The 20,255-nt window shown below is 47.0% G+C and overlaps 1 protein-coding gene across 1 annotated transcript in view; it reads left to right on the top strand.

The window, feature by feature from the left end:
• Positions 1-315: 315 nt before the first annotated feature.
• CCND2 (cyclin D2) overlaps positions 316-20,255 on the top strand; it is a 33,743-nt gene continuing 13,803 nt past the window's right edge. Inside the window, exons 1-4 of the mRNA XM_086465677.1 lie at positions 316-510; positions 2,079-2,294; positions 4,891-5,050; positions 16,177-16,307. Coding sequence (XP_086321803.1) covers positions 316-510; positions 2,079-2,294; positions 4,891-5,050; positions 16,177-16,307 — 702 coding nt within the window. The remainder of the gene's footprint in view (positions 511-2,078; positions 2,295-4,890; positions 5,051-16,176; positions 16,308-20,255) is intronic.

The following is a 20,255-nucleotide window of genomic DNA, read 5'->3' as shown; positions in this document are numbered from 1 at the left end:
ACAACGCGTTTGATGTTACGTCTGACCAGCTGCTGTTCTCCATAATAACAAGAGAGAGAGAGAACTGCCTGCCCTGGCGAGTTGCGTCACTTTGCTTCAACTTTAGGCTAGAAATCAAGAGAGAGAGAGGGAGAGACTGAGTTTCAAGGGAGGCAGGAGCGAGCTGGAAAGCCCTGCCGTTTTCCTCCCACCCACCTACCCCTCCTTTACCCCTCTCCTTTCCCCACCCCCTTTCCCCCCTCCAAAAAAAAAAAAAAAAAAAAAAAAAACCCACACACTTTTCCATCAGAGAAAGAGGGAGATCTCTTCGGAAACATGGAGCTGCTGTGCTGCGAGGTGGATCCCATGAGGAGAGCTCTGCCCGACCCAAACTTGCTCTACGATGACCGCGTTTTGCACAACTTACTAACCATAGAGGAGAGGTATCTGCCCCAATGCTCCTACTTCAAGTGTGTCCAGAAGGACATCCAGCCCTTCATGAGGAGGATGGTGGCCACTTGGATGCTGGAGGTTTGTAGCCCGGCGCTTTCCACCGGCCCCTCGGAGCGGTGCCGGCCGGGGCAGGGGGGAGGCAGGGCGGCCGGCTGCTCCCCGCCGCGGGCAGCCCCTCCGCCTCGCCGCGTCTCCACTCTCTCTGCAGCCTCTCGCCCCTCCGGTCGCGTTTGGGGGGGGTTCTTCTCGTTCCCCCACCCCCGGCTTCTCTTTCCCCTCCTGAAGTGAGCCGGTGCGGTGCGGGGCGGTGGGGGAAGGGGCGCGGGGGGCAGCGGCAGCCCGCAGGGGAAATCGCCCCTTCCGGGGGGCTGCGGCAAAGCGGGGTGCAGGAGGGGAGGGGATGGGGTGCTGCTGGTGGTGGTGGTGACTTGGAAAAGTCATTTGCAATTAAAAAGCAAAAGAGAAGCCGCCTCTGGCTGCGGGCGGCTGGGAGCGCTTGAGATTGAGGCTTTTCTGGGAAAAGGGAGCTGCGCCCGGGGCAGGGCGAAGGACGGGGGGTGCCCGGTGCCCCCCGCGTTTTTGCCCAGCGAGGATTTCATGCCCACGTATGCAGGGGTGAGGACGTGCCTTTTTTTTTTTTCGCCATGTTGTATGCAAGTCTGCTCAGAGGCGCCGAGCCCGTCTTCACCCCTCCTTTCCAAAAAGGGGCTCGGAACTGCACCCCGCCGCTGCCCCCCCCCCGGCCTGGCGGGGGGCTGTCGGGAAGCCCGAACGAGCGGCGAACTCCCCCTTCGCCCCGATACTTCAGGCAGGGCGGCAGCGGGCCCAGGTCACCGCGGACTCTCCTGCCTTGCACTGGCCCCACCACCCATCGTTTGCCCCTTCGTATCTCATTTAGGGGAGACCTTTCCCGGACCAAACCCCCTGGGTTGGAAAGACCAGACTCCCCGCTTGGTTTTCATGTGCGATTTGTGCTTTTATTCCCCGCCTCTGATTTTTGCTAAATTTTTGAAATAATATTTTCGCTCGCTCCTGCTGAAAGGATCCAGGCTGCTCGGGCTCTCCCCACCCCACCTCGCCCTCGCTGTCTCCCGTCATCCCCACCCCACCCCCCCCACCCCAGCCGGATTGGGGGCGCAGGGCTGGGGGACACCCCGCGGGGGAATTTTTGCAATTGTCGGAAACGATAGGGGACCGTCCCGGGATGCCACCGGCACCAAAACCGGGACCTCCTGGGAAGTTTTAATATTTTTATCGATTTTTTGAAAATATGACGAAATCAAAAAGAAAAAAAAAAGAAAAAATTGGGTCGCAAAAAAAAAAAAAAAAGTCGGAGGCTGCTCGCTTGCTGCTGGATGGGACTTTTCGGCTCTCCCACACAGTGTCTTGAATTCATTTCTTACTGAATGAACTAAAGGAATGTGAAAGCCGATTGACAGCCTTCCCAGCCTCTCCAGAGGTCTCCCCCTCCCCCAAAATTTAGCTCCCCGGGAAACAAAAATAGCAGAAGCCATAGCAGGGCGGCAGCGGTCTGTTTGGTGGGATCACTCATTTATTTATTTCTTCTTTCTTGTCTCTTTCTCCCCCCCTCACCCCGCCGCCCCATTCCTTCCCCCCCCCCCCCCCCCCAAAACCCCCGCTCGCAGGTCTGTGAGGAGCAGAAGTGCGAAGAAGAAGTTTTCCCCCTGGCCATGAATTACTTGGACAGATTCTTAGCGGTGGTGCCCACCCGAAAGTGCCATCTGCAGCTGCTGGGGGCGGTGTGCATGTTCCTGGCCTCCAAGCTGAAAGAGACAATCCCCCTCACAGCCGAGAAGCTGTGCATATACACGGACAATGCCATCAGACCCCAAGAGCTGCTGGTAAGCAGCCCCCTGCCACCTTCTCTTTCGCGGCTGCCCGCTGCCGCCGCCTCCCCCCTCTCCCCCTCCGCCCCCCCCCCCCGCCCCCCCCCCCCGGGGCTCCTCCGACGCCGCATTCAGCCCCGCTCCCCGCCTCCTTCACCGGCGGGACCCCGCGGAGGAGAGCGGGGGGTGGGGAGCTGGGGTTGTCCCGCCAGCGCCCCCCCACCCCCCCCCCAAGCCCCACGCTGCGTGTCCCGTGTGTCGTCCCCCCCCCCCCGCGCCGTGGGTGCGGGTGTCCCCGCGGGGGGACCTCGCCGGGAAGGAGGGAGGGGCCGGGCGCACGTGCGCGGGGCGGGCGGCGCGGGGCGGCGGCGCCACCTGGCGGCAGACACGCGGCGTCGGGCGTGACTTCACCCCTGGAAGGGCTGGCGGGCGGCCCCGCGCCCCCGGCGGGGCGGGGGCGGGGGCGGGGAGCCGCCGCCTCAGGGGGCCGCCGGCTGCGCAGCGCCCCGCGTAAGCGCCGGTCGGCAGCTGCCGGCGGTGCGCTAGGGCAGCGGGGGGGTGGGGTGGGGTGGGGTGGTGTGTGTTCATCTCCGGGTGAAGCCCAGGGGGACCTTTTGCGCCCAGGAAGGCTCAGGTGCCAGCGGGGGAATGGCTGGCTTTATAGGCTGCGGCCTTGTTCCGGTGGCCTCTGCGAACGCGGTTCGCCGTAAGTTATCAACGAGGGCAGGTGGCAAGGTGAAAATTCATCTCGGTTACACAACGCCGTAAGTAAAGGGCCGTGTGTCGTACTTCTGGGAGAGTTCAGGGTCAGTTCAGGTGCAGTGAAAGCAGAAACAAAAAAAGAATGAAAATTATTGAAGGGAGCGATTAATGTTTGTAAAGTGTTTCGTGGTGCACAGCACCAGACAAGTCTTTAAGCCTCTCAGTGAGATGCATCTTCAGCCAGGTACCCTTGTTCTCACAGGTCACGGTGAATGCTTGGCCAGCCCAGTCCCGGGGGGGATTTCTCCTGTGAATGGCTGGGTGAAGGCGGTGGGAATTCTCCCCCCGGGGAGGGCTTGGGAGCTTGTGCTGCTGCAAGGTAAAGGGCTTTGCAGTGCAAACCCTGCCACAGCTGTCACAGGCACGACGTGTCCCACAGGTGGTACGGACTGATAGGGGAAGTGCTGTGGCTCCTGCCTGAGAAGACGTGGAACGATGTGACTACCTTTTTGTGCCACGTGGATTTAAGCATGTGTTCTAGGTGCTTCCCTGTATTCAGTCATCTAGGTTAAGTGCTTTTCTGTATCAAAATCTTGTTGCATTAGTGATGTTGGGAAGATCAGTCCTTAGTCAATGGAATTGCCATTATGTTAAAACTTTTTACAGGTTTTCTTGAGCAAGGAAAGAACTCCATTTGGTTTCTGGGGCCTTTCACATACGTGAATGTGAGATTCTTCAAGCTATGGAGGGCTCTGTCACAATTCAGTAGGAATGCCTGTAAGAAAGTAACTTGCTGTTAAAGTGGGCATCTATTCAAGAGAAACGACTGCAGAAATGGCATTGTGGGGTCCATGTTTATGGTTTCTCAGCAACGCTGGTTGACATCTCCTCGGCTGCAAAATTAAAGGACTTTTTTTCGACTCGCCAGCCCTACAAGCTTAGCTGGGGCTTCCCGCCACGCTGGGCTCCATCAGCCTCACGCATCATCAGGATTCAAGAATCAGTGCATGGAATTTAGTTAATAGCTAATAGTTGATGCATGAGACAGAAACAAGTCCAAGGCCTGAGCTTTGTTGACTCTACGGGGCACTGTAAGGTACTCAAAACTTACTTTAAATAGAAGCCTGCAGGTCTAGCCTTGCTTGAACTCTGCTGGATCTGTTGATTAGGTACCATTTCTACATGTAATCACATTGCAGGGAATGGCCAGTAGTTGTGTACCCACCCAAGCTCTCCTTTGATTTCACTCTGAGTTTTGAGTGTGCAAAGAATGTGGGAATGGATCTTACATGATTTATTGGCAGATAATTTACACAGGCTACTTCTTGGCTGTGTTACGTGGATTTCCTTTCTGCAAAGCCTGTCTTGGAGTAGTTTAAGTACCATCAGATTTATTTGCAGGAGCTTTTGAATACAGTTTTGTGAAAGAATGCCATCAAGCTAACTTCCCCATTTTTTTTTTTTTTTTAAAGAATGTATATCTGGGTTATTTTTGTATGTGGTTATCCCTAGGGCTTTAAATGGTTCTAAAGTAAGGACTATAGCCATTTAAAAGAAGTTACTAGAAAAGGACCACAGTGACCTTGGCAGTATCTAATTGCAGGCTAAACTTTCTGGGTGGGCATTCAGCGCTGGATACAAAAAAAATAAAATCTTGGCAGGAGCTGCCAGGTCTCATTATTTTCAGTAGAGCTTGACATTTCCAGTGTTTAAAAAAAAAAAAAAAAAAAAAGAAGAAAAAGAATAAAGTCAACAACTTCAAAGCAGTAGGGGCATACAGAAAAAAATCTTTAAGCAAAACCAATTTAGCAGTGATATAATTACAATCAGAGAGATAAGCGAAGCGGGATTTTTTTCAGGCTTCCTTATGGCTTTTCTTGTCTTCTCCCCTCCCTGTCCTCCCGTGCAGGAATGGGAGCTCGTGGTGCTGGGGAAGTTGAAGTGGAACCTCGCAGCCGTCACCCCGCACGATTTCATTGAACACATCCTAAGGAAGCTGCCTCTACCTAAAGACAAGTTGCTTTTGATCCGGAAGCATGCACAAACGTTCATTGCCCTTTGTGCCACAGGTAGGCCAAGGTGCTCTGGGTGCGCCTGCTGCTTGCCGTGTGGTTGGAAGGGCAGATTAGTCACTGGCGGTGCAAGGGCTTTTCATCCTCTCCATCCTTACATGGTGCAGCAAGAGCGGCTGAAGCCGGTGGGACCATTTGCGAAGAGTGTTGTGAATCAGGCCCCAAAAATGCATATAAAAGGAATAGCTGCAATCGGGAGCGGTACTGCAGCTGCAGTCCTGCTCCTACTAATGCAGTGCTTTTGCAGTGAAGTCGGTAAGAGTGGATTAGAACATACAATTTCTATGTGGCCTGATCGCTAATTTTTTTAAATGGCCACAGATTGCTTGTAAGGACAGATGCGGGACAGCCAAAATAGTAGGAGCTGTTACGGCACATTAGGCCAAAATGCATTGGGTTAATTCATTAAATTAATGTGTTCATAAATTTTTCATTAACTGGGAGCTTTCCAGATAAAAGGTAAAAATTGTTTTTTAACATGTATGTGATACTACCACATTACTGAAGCACAGGGAATGACAATTTAAAAAGTAATGACTTTTTTTGAAACGTTTGGATTCTTTCTGTAACTTCACTCCAAGAAAGCAGTGAAACTAGTCTGTTTCGTAGGGAACCATTACACTCCCCTTCTGGCGTCTGTTTTGCTGAATAGTTTCTGAAAATTTAGATGAGAAAATTCCTTATGTGGAAGAGAGGCTTTTAATTTATACCTGTCTGCAAAACACTGGTTTCTGTTGTTTGTTTGCTTGTGTTTTCCCCAGTGACCTTTAGAAAGTAAGTGTACTGTAGTTTTCATCCAAAGGATTAATGGTTAGACCACTTCTTTGAGGCTAGACCTGGAGCAGATAAATAGCATGCAGTGTTTTCCAGGGTTGTTATCAAGTAGTATATGGCTCAATGTTTGAATTCACTACAGTTTGACATACCTAGACCTCTGTGATAGGAACTGTGCTGCCTGCTTGTTCACAGAGAGGAAGGGAAGGCAGGGTGCCGCTTTTGGGTATGAATGGATGCTGCTATGCCTGCTTCTCGATATTTCAGAGTAGTGGTTGCATTTACAATGTAGGCCACTTTTTGCTACGTCAGTTGCTCTGTTTTAGAGGATCTTCTAAGGGCTGTGTTAGGGTCATTGACTGGTTACCAAGGTGCTCAAGCTTTCCCTTCTTTTCCCACTGCTGTGTGATCATTTCAGGCAAAAGACCACAGGACTCTAGAAATACCGATCAAAGTCTGCAGAGTCACTCTTGCTATTTCATCCAACATTTCTGAACTAAATAGCTTTTTACTTCAGGATTAATCTGTTACATCAGCTTTGCTTTCTTTCTTTATCTTCTCCCCTTACCCTGGATTCATTCACGCTGCTCTTTTTCTTCTGAAAAAGACGGTCTTTCCCATGGACATTTCTCTTGATCCTCGCAACACCATCAGCCATCAGCCTCCAACATACTGGGATGTTGTTTTCCAAATCAGACCAATCTTCCCTGTCTTTTGTTGCTTTCATCTCCTACAATAGTGTTTTGGTTGTATTGTTTTATCTAAGAGGGCATTTTCTTGAGTGACCTAGATTTCATTATGATTTAGCTTTCCAAATTCTGGTTTGTAGTCCTTTGCCCTTGAAGTTTTCTGTATTATCAAACCATTGCAGGACTGTGGGCCATGAAGGAGTTTCCGAAGTCCGTGGCTTCTTTCCACTCTTTCTCCATGAATTCCTTGATGGTTAACTCTATGCTTTACCATTTACTGAGATACAAACCAGCATCCACTTTCCAGCCCTTAGCTCAGTCATGCACTTGTCTCACATGTTTCCCCCGTGTGACCTGCTTCTCATATGTCTCCAATGCATGAACCAAAGTCCTTTATGTAGAGTTTAAAGAGGCAACAAGTCAGAGTTTCTTCTCTTGCGAATGAAAGACATAATTGGCTGCGTGCGGAGCTTCCTGAAGGGCAGGGCGCTGTGGTGCTGGCTGTAGATTTTCTTTTCTTCTCATCGCATTTTCCACAAACCACTGTGTTGGCATTTAGTTTTGAGAAGGACCCACAACCCCTTGCAGTTTTGAAAACAGAGATCTCACCCAAGCCCTCATTCCCAGTTTTCTACTTCGTTCCCAGTTTGCTGGGGAGCTACTACCCCAATTTGCATTACAGAAATATTGTTGTTACTGCTGTATTTCCCTTTCACTGCCACTCCTTCTCAAAGTCATTCTTGCCCTTCTTGGTGAAGAAAAGCCCCTTCTCATCAGACTTCCTTCCAGATCCAGTTGTCATTTCCTTCTCTTGTTGTATTTGTTGCAGGCCACTGTGTTTCTTCTTTCCCTTTCTCCCTCAAAGCTTCTGCTCTCCCCTGCCTTGGGTTAGGCCTGTTGTTTCATTTCCCCATTTGCCTTCTTTCAGCCATATAACCTCCTTTGACATGTGGCTGCCTCTTCCCTTGCTCCCTCCACGCGTGTTTTTAGCCCAGTTTTGACTCTTCACTGTTACCAGACCTGACCTCGCTGGCTGGCTAGCCGCCCTGGTCTGGAGTACAGCAATGAATCTCTTTTTACTTCTCAATTCATCTCAGTGCAGCTTTCTCTACTCTCAAGTACTTTTTGTTCTTCTTTAGTGTATCATGCACAATCTGGCGTATTTTGACTTTTTTCCTCTAGCCCGAGTTCTTCAACTGCTCCATTTCAATTTCTGAGCAAAAGCACTATACTAGAAATTCCCAGGTGTTCTCTGCCTTTACAGAGCTGGCTGTGATCTCGGTCCTGCCATACTTCTGTGTCAACAAACAGAGAGGGAAGCAGCCGTTAATGGTTCTGGATGTTGTGCTGGATGTGTAGGGTCACTTTGATCTCTGTTCTCCTTTCCATTTGAACATTATGCAAAAGGAGATGGTACTCGGTGCTTTTGTATATTCCTCTGAGTCGTGTTTTATCATTTTGGCACTCTCGGTTTCTCTGTCTTTATTTTGAGCCCAGTTTCTGCAACAAGCTGCATGGATATGAATCCATGGCCTCTCCCCAGTCCTTGCGGTGATTAATGATTCACATGAGCATGACTGAAACTGGAACGTATCCCTCTTTGCCCTTGGTCCCATCTGAACGTACAGCTGCTGAGCAAGACAGAAACCTATTTTCTGAGAAAAAAAAAAAAAAAAAAATTCCCTTTCGCCTGCCCTGCACTCGCAATGCTTTCAGGAGCCTCCTTCTCCACTGGAAGGGGCCGAAAGCAATGTCTACTTGCAGCCCTACCCTGGCTGTATATATTGACACCCAGTCGCGTAACCTAGTCTGTCATGATGTCATTTGTTTTCTCATCCCACTGGTGGCTCCCCGTGCAAGCTAAAATCTCCTTCAGGCATTTTCTGAATTGTAAAGGCACAAAGAGGGCTGGAGCCCTTGTCCTTTCAAAATAGCTTGGCAAAATTGATGCTTACTGCTTTTTCAGCATGGGAGGACCCTGTTTAACTGTGAGCCCAATGGAGATCGTCCTTCTTTTACTCTGTGGGATCATGTTGCTTTGCTGCTCTGACCCTGCCTCCTTCTGTTCATTGCTTTGCACCCTTCGTTCCTCCTCTGTCTCTTCGCACAGCGCTTCACAGTTTGGAAACGTTTTCTCAGGGGTTGCCTGTTTACTTGTACGTGCCGTGCTCCAAGCCAGGGAGTTGCTCCTGGAGGAGTGGGAGAGTGCACCTGTTCCAGAGCTGCATGCAGGGAATGCCATGCTGCTGATGAAAAGAGAAATGTGCATTATTACCTTGACTTCAGCCTGCCCTTCATTTCTTCTTTGTCCAGGCTGTTCAGCGTCACAGATGCCCAGCTGCTTCCTTGCACTACACTCTCTCGTTGGAGGCTGTACGTTCCACTGTTCTGGCACAGGGATACCCTTTTTATCTCAGTGCCTATAAGGGAATGGGTTTTGGGTGAGGACAGGCTGTGCAAGTCAGGCTTTCAGAAAGAGGAGCTGTGCATCTCTGAACACAAGCTGTAATGGAGAGTCTCATGTCAGTAAGGTGGTTTTCTCTGTTTTATTTAAGTGGCATGCAAAACCTGGAAGCAAAAAGCTTTGCAGACTTGCAGAGACAGAAGGCAATTTGTGTAGCTCTGTAGATTCACTCCTTTGCCTGATGGTCTTTTCTGTGCTTCAGTGGAGTCCTATGACAGGTGAGATGTTCCCATGATGGATGCAATGCAGCATCTCATAGACCGGTGGCTTTCAAAGCCTGTGTCTGCAGAGCCTAAGAAGGAGGAGGAAAATTTCAGCTTTAAGTCAGTTTTATACAGTGTGCCAAACCTCTGCCCACTGTTCCTGGGACATTAATCATCTACACTTGAAAGCTGAGAAGGCTTTTTTTTAACTTCTGGGCCAAATCCTGGGTCCTTACTCAGACAGAAGTTCTGTGGAAGTCAATGGGAGTGTTGTCTCAGCAAAGACTGCGAGATGAGGCCCACAACCCTAGTAGTGATCTGGAGGGTAACCACACAGAATGCTATGTAACACCAAGAGGCATGTTTACTTCTCAGGACTCCAGCTGGGCCAGTCTACTATGCATCCTTCCCTTCTCAGGCAATGCAAGAGTTGTTGGGCTCTGTCCTTGCAGAGGATAAAAGTGTGATAGGAGTTTTATTCAGGACCTGTTCTTTGCAGAGGGAAAGAAAGAAGTCCACAGAGGCTTTGTTGTGTGGACTGATCTCTTAGACGTAAAATACATGTTGCAAAGTGGCAGTGGTTGCACAAATAGGTCTTACATGACAGAAGAAAGAATAATCCATGTGAATTTATTGCCATACAAAAGAAGGCTCTTGATTGTTCCTGCGAGAGGCAGCTCGTATCAGTATATTGATCTTTCTAGCAAAATGAAGCCATGGGAACCATGGAAGCCCCATCAACAAATAAGCAGGGCCTGGGGAATGTTTCATATGAGCAGACTCACTCCTTAAATTGTAGGATCCATCAAAGCTGGGAAGATGATGTGGAAAGAAAGGGAGGAAGAGAGCCTTTGCTGATACAAGCTGGCGTAATTCCAGCGCTGCCAGATAAGTTACCCTCCTTCCTACCAGCTGTGAGGATCTGACCATTTGGTGGCTCAAACGCTAACTTAATCTTGGTCCTTGGTTAGGCTTCCTTAGTGAGGGTGTAGAACAAGTGAAAATAATAATCAGTGCAGACAGCTGTCCAGAAATATTCTTATGCTCTGCTAAGAAGCGTATTGTAGTGAGTGCTCATATACTTTTACATAGACTGTTCAACATGTTCCCTGGCTCTGCCCACTTGGATGGTTGTGATGGAGCATTAACATTTAGGATACTTTAGACCCATCTATATAAAGGCCAAATACTTTTTGCCTTACTGTAGCCCAGGAGCAGAATTAGGTGTCTGCGCCCCCGTCTACTCAAAGAACAGAAACAGGTCTGCATCCTGTTTTACTTGACAGTTTTTTGTTTGCTCGTACTTGGCACTGCCATGCCCTTTTTTTGAAGGGCTGAAGAGTCATCTGGTTTTGCCTTTAGAAGCAGAAATAGTTAACATGGGGAAAAATTGCAGTGTCTTGTAGAAATACGAAAGCAGGAGAAAAAAAAATGGCCGATGCAGTTAAAACCAACTGGGTTTGAAAAAAAAAAAAAGCAGCACACTGACGCTGGAATTGCATTTGGATCAAAACAGGCAAGAATTAAATTCACTACTTACATTGTTTTCATTAGACTTTCCTTTTAAACTTAGCTGGTTAAATATAGATCCATGCTTGTTGTCATAGTACATTCATGGGCTGGGTGAAGTTTGAGGCTGGGTGAAATTTGACCATTATTTATATCATTTTATAAACCAGTTTTGATGACTGTCATGATTCTGTTCTCCTGATGGAGGTAGGATTCCTTTTGGGTTTTTCTTTCTTTCTTTTTTTTTTTTTGTTTTTTTTCTTTTTCCAATGAGAAGCATTACCTTCCTCATAACAGCAGTTTCCAATTCTGCATTTGCAACTCTGAAAATAAACCTCTTATCAAATTATAGAGATAAAAACTCTGTGTTAAAAAAAACGAACCAGCAGCCAGAGCAGTAACAAGGGTCATTGTAAGAAGGTAGAGTTCCCACCTGGCTTTGGCACACCGAGCACGTTCAGCCTGGGTATTTGTCAGTGCTCTTTTCCTTCCGGCAGTTTTCAGTTATTGGCTGCGAGTTAGGGCTTCCCCTTGCAGGACCTCTCTGGGTTCCTGCCTCCAGTTCCCGCCTGCTTTAGACTGACTGTCAACCTTGCATTTTCCTGGCTCGGAGGTAGTGAAGTCCACTGGATCGGAAGGGAGCCAGCAAAACAGCTTGGCCCCAGTGCAGAGTCCTAGAACCTGACCATGGATTACGTGTGCCGCACAGGCAGAAAAATGTCCTTGGCACGTGCAGGCGTTCATGCCCTGGCTGTGTGAGCTCCAGTCTGAAAGCAGGGTGTGGATCCAGGGTACCCTGAATTTACTTGATGACTCCGGCTGACTGGTCCAGAGGTGTCTGTGTTTCAAAGGGCACTGTTTCTTGTATCGGCTTTTTTTATTTCCAACACAGAAGTCAGTGGAGTTGTGCAAGGTTAGTCCCTTGTTTTTAAGGTCCTTTAGGAAAAAGGTGATACCGAAGTGGGGATGGGACGGTTTCTGGTGTTTATTGCCTGGGAGTAGAAGGTAAAACAAGTCCTGCTTTCTAACAGCCCAGTATCTTCCCTTGAAGTGTTCGTGTGCTCAGATTCTCGTAGACTACACGTTGTTGCGCTACTCCTGTGACTTTTCACGAGACTCTTTTGTTCTTTCCCGCGAAATTGCATAAATCACGACAAAGGTACACGACACCATGCCTTCAGTGCAGGCTCTGGGTACCCATTAACCGAGGTTGCACATAGGTCCAAAAGAAGGATTTAGCCCATAGCCTTGCTTCAGGTGTCCAATAAGTACTTTTTATAAGAGTCCCTCTGTAATTCAGGGTTCATAATCTCCAGCAAGAATTTAAAGTAAAAGCATATGTTTCAGCTTCACATGTTTAGGTCCTCTCTCTCCCCCTTTTATTTTGATATTTTTTTAATCTCAGGGCAAACTTTTGACTGAATTCTGCGGGCAGTTTTACCTGCATGAAAAGTGAGTGAGGATGGCAGGACTTGGCTTGTTGTCATGGGGGAAGTGGGGATAAAGGTTTAGAATGGAAAATAACATGTAAAAAGCTTGTCTTGAATTTCTCGATGGAATGTAAGAGTTGGAGGGGGGTTCTGCATCCTCTCAGATACGGTACTTAATATTTATGCTTTCATTGCACCTTGACAAACATTTCACGTAGTTATTGCTTTGCTTGAATATGGAAATATGTTAATTACGGCCTTTATTCTGCTGCCTGCTCTTTTCCTCAGCCTTTTCTATTCAACCCTCTAGGTGGCCCAGCACAATGTGGCTTCTTTTCTTTCAATGAGCTCTTTCCACACTAATAGGGTCCAGGGTGATGCGGAGAACCATGTGCACAAAATTGGTGCACCACCCCCCATCCCTTTGTGGGCATGTCAGGTTAAATTCATATCAGCAGGAGGGTCACTGCCATGATTTTCAATAGCGCGAGATGAGGTGATGACTTCAGACAATGGCGCCACACTCTCCAGTTGGAGACACTTGCCTCACCAGTTGCAGTAGTTAATTAATATGCTAAAAATAGAAGCCAGTGATACAAATCGCTGCCTGTTGTACAACAAAGACTGGGCATGTGTAGCTTTGATAGCCAAGTTTATGGTGCTTGTTATGGAGGGAAGTTAGTTTAGAGCTAGAGGCAATGTAAGTCTTTCTGGATGCTGAGCTTTAGTCACTCTGGGCCTCTGGCCATTCGCTCGCTGTCTCATTTGCATTATGAATGACATTAAGGGAACTAACAAGGTTATTGGGCATAGAAATGTTCTCATGTGACCCCACGTGGAAGCAGACCTACAGCAGTGCTAGTTGGCAGGGGCACTGTGGCTCTTTATTCCACTTCCTAGGAAGACGGTTCCTGGGAGCAGATATAAAATCAACCATGAGAAAATGAGCGTTCAGATAGTGGGAAGGTCTTGATGCAAGCCCCTAGGAGGCAAGGAAGTTCAGAGGGCAGTCTGGAGCTGTGTCCTTCGTTCAGCTCGCTGTGCCTAGCTGGTGCTGAGTGCCAGACATGGGAGCTCCTTGTTGCTTGGGTGTTCCCGCTAGCTGCTCAGGGCTGGGTGAAGCTGCTCCATGGGGACCCAGTGGGTGCATCTGGGCCTCTAAATAGGTCCATTTTTCCCTTCTGCTGGATCAAATGCTGGGTGGGAGGGGGTGGGATTAGGTTCTTCACACACTGCATCATAGCTTCCGTAGGGACTGTCTAAATGCTGGCAGTTTGGGATGATTCACGTTATCTTTTTACTACATCTTCCCCAAAACTTGTGACCAGGAGGGGTAAATTATAGAAAGTCCATTGTTACCCATAGTTCCCATGCATAACTAGGAGACAGTTTGGTAAGTCCAAAGATTAAATGCGGGAGTTGCTTTCCAATTTAGGGCCCTGTTGGCCAAGTACAGCCTCATTCACACGAAGGCAAGCACATGGGATTTGCAAACCCAAGCAAATGCAGTGTGTACAAGAGCAGAAACAGTCCCATGGACATGTAGTCTGCCTTGACTTACCTGTTTTCTAAAGAAATTAGTGGGATTGCTGATGAATCACTCTTGTGAGAGCAGATTTTGGGGACAGTAGGCCTTTTCCAGATTGGACATTAGGAAAAATTTCTTTACTGAAAGAGTGGTCAAACATTGGAACAGGCTGCCCAGGGAGGTGGTGGAGTCACCGTCCCTAGAGGTGTTCAAAAAACGTGTTGATGTAGTGCTTATAGACATGGTTTAGTGGGTGTGGTGGTATTAGGTAGATGGTTGGATTTGATGATCTTAGAGGTCTTTAGATCTCAGATGATGCTATGATTCTATGATTCCATAAATGTTTGAACATTCTTACATTTTATAGATGTTTATTATTTGCTCCGTGGACCAGGAGGAGACTCTGGACAGTCACGCAAGCACATAAGCATTTGCAGCCTTTATAAAACCTCTGATTATTGGAATCGTTTAACCATTCCTGCTTTTCATATTGGACTTTGTAAGCTGGTGGCCCAGCAATCACGCTTCTTCCATGGAGCCATTAGCTACCAGATCAACCCACAGGAACAAGCCACTGCAACAGTCACCCAGACCCAAGTCCTGGGCCTTCCCATCAGTAGCAATGAGTAAGAAGAGAGGCAAAAAGGCATAAAAAGAAGGCTATTTCAAGGGCTTAAAATCCGACTGTATTTATGACCTCTCGAGGTCTGGCCCAATGATAAGTGCAACCACAGGCTGAGGCACTGGGGATAGGATGGACTCTATGGGGAGTGCACGTGCTATGTGTTAGATAACCTTATCTATTTTCCCTGGTCATCCATTTAGAGGCTGGATGGATCTAGCCCTTGCATGTGTGTGTATAAATCTATGTGAGGTAAATGTGAAAGCGAGTTTGATCATGAAAGTGCAATTCCTGTTACCTTCAACATGTGCTGAGATCAGCATCCTCACTGATAAGTAGGAATCAAGGTTCTCCTGTTGACTTGTGGCAGCAATATAACTTAATATCGAAGATCATCAGCTTTCCTCAGTGGGTTCTTACCATTGCAATAGTGCTTAATTAATATTTTTATTATAATGTCAGTCCATATTCACTGCTTAAGTTGGTGGGAATTTACTCCTTCAGAAGTGTTTGTCAGAGTATAATGTCTGCTGAGCTCCCCTGGTAGGAAGGACAGTGGGCTTCAGCAGCATGCAGTGGTGGGCTTGCAGGTGGCCACCTCCTACTGGCTTTGTGAGACAGATAAATCCATGTCGGGGTTTCAGCTCCTCCCTTTTCTCTCCCCACTTCTAACATCCCCCCCTTCAGTCCATCTGGATGAATGTTATGACCTGAGTCCCATTCTTCGTTCCTTGTGGGTCCCAGGGACATACTCCAGCCTGGAGAATAAAGTGCCATCCTCAGAGCTATTGCAGCTCAGAGTCTGGGAGGCTGAGAATAACTCTGGATGTGTCTAAAACTTGAGGAGTTATGCAGACATCCACAGGGTTACAGAATTTGTGCTAGCTGAACAGAGAGGACTTGGGATCTGCCCTTAACAGAAGGGCAGTTTCCTGTAACAATCTGTTTCTATAAATAGACCGAGTATATTGATTGTGTTTTATTTCATATTCAGTATTAACTTGGGTTTCCTCTTCCAGTCCCCCCAACTGAAAACTGGAAGAGAAGGGTTTGTTAATGAGTTATTGTTGAACCCTGAAGAACTTGTAAACAAAGTTTCATTTTAGGATGATATCAGTAACCTAGAAGATCTTCTGGAAGTGGTATTTAGTGAGGCATGACAATAAACCAGTGCCTATGGCAGTATCATAAACCGTGAAACTGCCTAATAAATGTCAAAAGAACATTTAGTTTTATTTTAATTTCTCTCCTGATCTCCACAGATGTGTGAGAGGAAGTTTCAAAACTTGTTTATTAAGAAATAGTAGTAATGACAAATGTGATCTTTGTTTTTTTCTTTGATTACATAGCTCTGGGCTGTAAGTGTTCTTACTTCCTAATTGCAGAGGTAGTAAAGATGAACCGTTAATTAAAATCCTTTTCCTGGACAGGTCTTTAAATGGTCGAGTTAATTAAAGTCTTTAAAAACTGACATGACTAAAAATCTCAGTTTGGTCCTTTGTGTTACCTTATTCCAGTTAGTTTTCCAGTTATACAGAGAGCTCTAATGTGACCAAGTCCCAAATTTCTGACATAATTTACAGAAAGCCTCCTTCTTCTCTTTCCTTTTCTTTAAAACTAAGGAAAGACTATTAAAAATTGTCCAGGTTTACTTTATGCATCAGTGAGAATAAAAGACCAAACTGCATTTCCATTTTAATTTGCAGATCTGTTACCACTCCTTTGACTGCTTGTGATGAGCAGTGTGACTAATGAGCTCTGCTGGACCAAAGAGTGGCACTTTTCCCTTTCTTCTACTTGCCTATTTTTTATTCTTGGGTGTGGTTTTTTTGTGTTGCTTGCCTCTGATGTTTTACAGCTTTTCTGGTCTGGGCTTGGACTAATTCCCAGATCTGTTCTTGCAGATTTTAACTTTGCCATGTACCCACCATCAATGATAGCAACTGGAAGTGTGGGAGCAGCCATCTGTGGCCTTCAGCTTGATGACGGGGACAGCCTCACAGACCTCCTGGCCAAGATCACAAACACAGATGTGGTGAGTGTCCTGCATTCCTCTTCTTCTTTCATTTCTGAGAGCGTTGGTGGAGAACCGGGCCATCATCACATGGCCTGATCCTGAAAGCTCAGTGGACCAAAGGAAGTGGGTGCTCCCAGAGCGAGCGGGTTGCCCGTGTGGACCTGGCACCTTGGTCACGGTGCTTTGAATGTCCAAAGCTCCTTGGCCTCCTGGGATCAATTTTCCTTCACGCTTTATTCAGCAGCTTGGTGGGGAGACCCTGCTCTGCCTGCCCTGGCTGATGGGTCAGGCACGCTGTAGCGGGGAGCTGCCTTGGGTACCGCCCCAGGCGGTGGTGCAAGCAGGCAGACAGCATCTCCTGGGGCATAAGGTAAACCAGTATGTGCGCTGGTCCTGTGTTTGCAGCCTTGAAACTGCTCTTCATTGAGGTATCATCTGAAAATCCTGGAAGGAAGTGAATAGTGAGCTCATCCTGTGGTACTGGCACAGTGTGAGGCAGGTGCAACCCAGGCTGTCTGGGGTTTTATTTATGACTTCACTAAGCCCCACGAAGCTCACCCCACGAAGGCTGTTTCTTGGCTTGTCAGAAAGTTCCATCATCAGTAGGAGAGGTGAGTCTGATGGCATTTCAGTGGTGCTCAAACTCACTCAAAAGTGAGTATTCTGGTCTGGGGTCAGCTGCTAGGTGGGACATCAGAAAAACCCAGACCTGGCAGCTCTGTGTGGCAGTCTCAGCAGAAAGCTGGGAGGACTGAAAGGAGCACTCAGGGTGCCTTCCCCAAGGGGCGGTGCCTCTCCTGCTGTGCGTGTTGGTGGGGCACTGCAAGGAGACCTTACGCTCCTCCAAATCCAAAACTTTTGGTCTGTGGATAAACAGGAGTTTCATCTCTTGCAAAGCTGACTTGTTTTGCAGTGATAAAATTCACTGAAAAGGAAGGAAAATGAGTGAGGCTTTCTGAATTGTAGGCCACTAATAAGATAATACGCTTTTTTGCCGTAGAAGAGTCAGTTTTCAATGTCTGATCCTTAACATGTGCTAACTATGAAACTTTTTATTGCTTTTAGTTTGCAGAGTAGATACGCTGTGCAGTTATTGGATCTGTGATAACATTGTCAAGAGAAGATAGGTTTTTTCTAGCAAATATTTTGCATTTTGGTTGAAAAGGAATAGTCCAGTTTAACAAAAAGGGAAGAGTTTTGATATTTCTGTTTTTCTTTCAATCCTGTTGGTCCTAATATTCAAGTGCAGTTCTGGGATTACCCATTTCTTTTGACTGGAACTGGTTTTTGTGCAGAAAAAGGAACATTTGCAGTTCTGAATTCTTGTAAAGTAAATCAAGTAGCTGCAGAAATTTAACATACATTTATTTCAAGTGTAAATTAAAAATTTTTATACAGGTGGTTGCTCTTTTGTGTCTGTTTTGTAAGTGGAGAAACAGAGTGGTGATACATTACAGTAAGCAGCAGGAGTGTGCAAGAAGAAGCATCTTGTGTATCAATTCAGACTGCATGGCCTGGTACCAGCATTGCACAAAGCTGCTTCTTACAGTTGCTACATTTAGACTGGGTAAATACATTATGTTTACTTCACCTCTGTGGATAACAAGAATTACCTGTTACTGGTACTGATATTGGCAGTTGCTGGGTGAATGAAATTTTCTCCTTGGGGGTTTGTCTGACTGGATGTAACATGTTGAGTTATGGATGCTGCATCCAGCAGGTGTCTGGGAGGACTCTTGAGACAAGTGGTCAGACATGAGAAGGACATGAGAAACCAGGCGGAGGAAGAACAAGGATTTAGAGGGAGACTAACATCTTGTTAGCAAAGGTGCTGTTTTCAGACAAGGTTGTGAATATCCACAGAATAAGAAAAACGATGCTAGCCTTTAAAAGCTTCCTGTATAACTCCGTGTCTTAACTTCATGGAGTGTCTCAAAGGGTGGTGCCCCACTGCTGTGATTTTCCTTCTTATATGGCGATGACAGATGAACTTGTTCCTGCTTGGCTGCTCCTCATTTTCATGCTTGTTTTTGCTCATTTATGCCCATACAACGGTTCATATCCTTGTGTCTCAAACCTGTCCTGGTACTGATCCAGCTTAAAGAAGTGGAGAAGGACCACTTGCTGTTTTGGAGTTGGGGGGTCAGAAGGGCTTGTTTGGTTTCTAAGCCAGATCAGTTCACTGATAGATTTCCAAGAACAGCCTCACAAACAGCTTGGAGAGCTGAGCACTGTAGCACAGGGCAGGAGGTGGGGATGAGAATTTCTGTAACCATCGTTGTCTGTGAGCTTCTTGTACTGCAGTTCTAGAAATTACAGCCTGACGGACCAACTTGGTAGTCAGCTGGACAAGGATAATGAGACTGTGGAAATGACAGCGTGGGGTGAGGAACTGAAACACGAATAGCCCTTATGGTGTCAGGGGAGGGAAAGGGAGGCTTGCAGAGTGCAGGAGAAGAGAATAATTCAAAAGTTTAAGGGAAGCTTTCACGAGGTCGGTGCCTGCTTCTGCTACTGTGAAGCACATCACTGCCCACAGAAATCACTGGGTAGTCATTTGGAAGTCCTTTTTGAAGACAGAAGCAAGTGGTGCTCAGGTACCACCAAAGTCCAGACCTAGAACAGTTATCCTCAGCAGAGCTCACCGCTTTGTTCCTGTGCTATCTGATTAACGATGCAGTCTTCCCATCACTAGACCATGTTCTCCATATCCATAAGCTCCAGTTAATCTTCTGATACTGTTTCTACAGTATTTTAGCACTTTTCAGAAGGGAGATGCCAAGGTAGCCCTTGCCAGTGTATTTGTATTTGAGGTGTTTGGTGGGTTTTGATCAATCATGGCTAGGTTCTGTCTTTCTGGAGATGCCGGGAAGTTGTTCATAGTGTTCTCCTGTGCAGTCAGAAGGATCTTTTCCCTTCTTGCTCTTTTTCAGCATGGACAAGAGGTTTGGGTAGCAGTGAGCATGGTGCTGACAATAATCAGCTCTTAGGTGAGGGCAAGCAAGCTCAACACGTGGGCCACAAGGGCTACGTCACTGGGACTTTGCAAGATACTTAGCTGTGCCTCCATTTCCTGGTCGCAGGGAAGAGCGTTTCCCTCCCTCACCTGTCACTTTTGCCAGCAAAGAGATTTTGAGCATCCCTTTCTGATGCAGCCCTTGCTGCAGTAATCTGTTCCTTAGTCACCTTTCAGTTGGGTTATTGCAGTTCATGCTGCATGGGGTCGTGTTCAGAAGGTCCCGCAAGGCTAGGTGCAGCTACTCACTTGCATGACCACTCCTTGTGGTAGGGATTACACCCACGGGTTTTCCTGCTGCACCTCTCCATGTGTTTCTTGTTGCTGGCTGGTGCCTTTCTGCTTCACCTGTGAAGTCCTGCTTGAATTGGGATCCCAGCTGACTTTTCCTATGCTCAGTCTGTACTGGGGATGTTTGTGAAGGCGCCTAGGGACAGAAGAAAAGTCACAGTAGGGTGTCCTTCTGGTGGAATTTTCTTTCTCCTTGGTATGATAGAGCCCATGTTAACTGATTTTCCAAGAATGTTGTGAGCATATTACACACAATGACATTTGAGGAGGGAATACGTGGCTTTTTTTGCTGTCTTGGGAGTTTTTCACTGTTCTCTTAATTTGATTATTTGTTGATACATACTTAAAGTTTATATTCTTTATTATAGGAGATACTGAAGTTTTCTCAGGCATCCAGGTGCTTCTTAATGTAAGGCCCTTTTGCAGCATCTTGCAGATTGGACAAACCTTATCTCTCATGCTGATTTTTTCTATCCTGATTGTTTCAGTCTGAGCGAAAACACCTGCCAAAACAGCTTAATAGTTCCTAAGTAGTTAGAACAAAAAAAGATGTTGTTTTTCGCATTTAAAATTTTTTCACGCCTTTTCTTTGAAATTTAGCGGATGGATTTTTGTCAGAAATGTGCTTTTTAACGTCCTGGTGAAAACCCAGATCTGGC

Source organism: Leptosomus discolor, chromosome 1 (assembly GCF_034619465.1).
Source record: "Leptosomus discolor isolate bLepDis1 chromosome 1, bLepDis1.hap2, whole genome shotgun sequence".
In the NCBI taxonomy this organism is placed as follows: domain Eukaryota; kingdom Metazoa; phylum Chordata; class Aves; order Leptosomiformes; family Leptosomidae; genus Leptosomus; species Leptosomus discolor.
The sequence above is the reverse complement of the archived record's forward strand: the minus strand, read 5'-3'. Positions and strand labels throughout refer to the sequence as shown.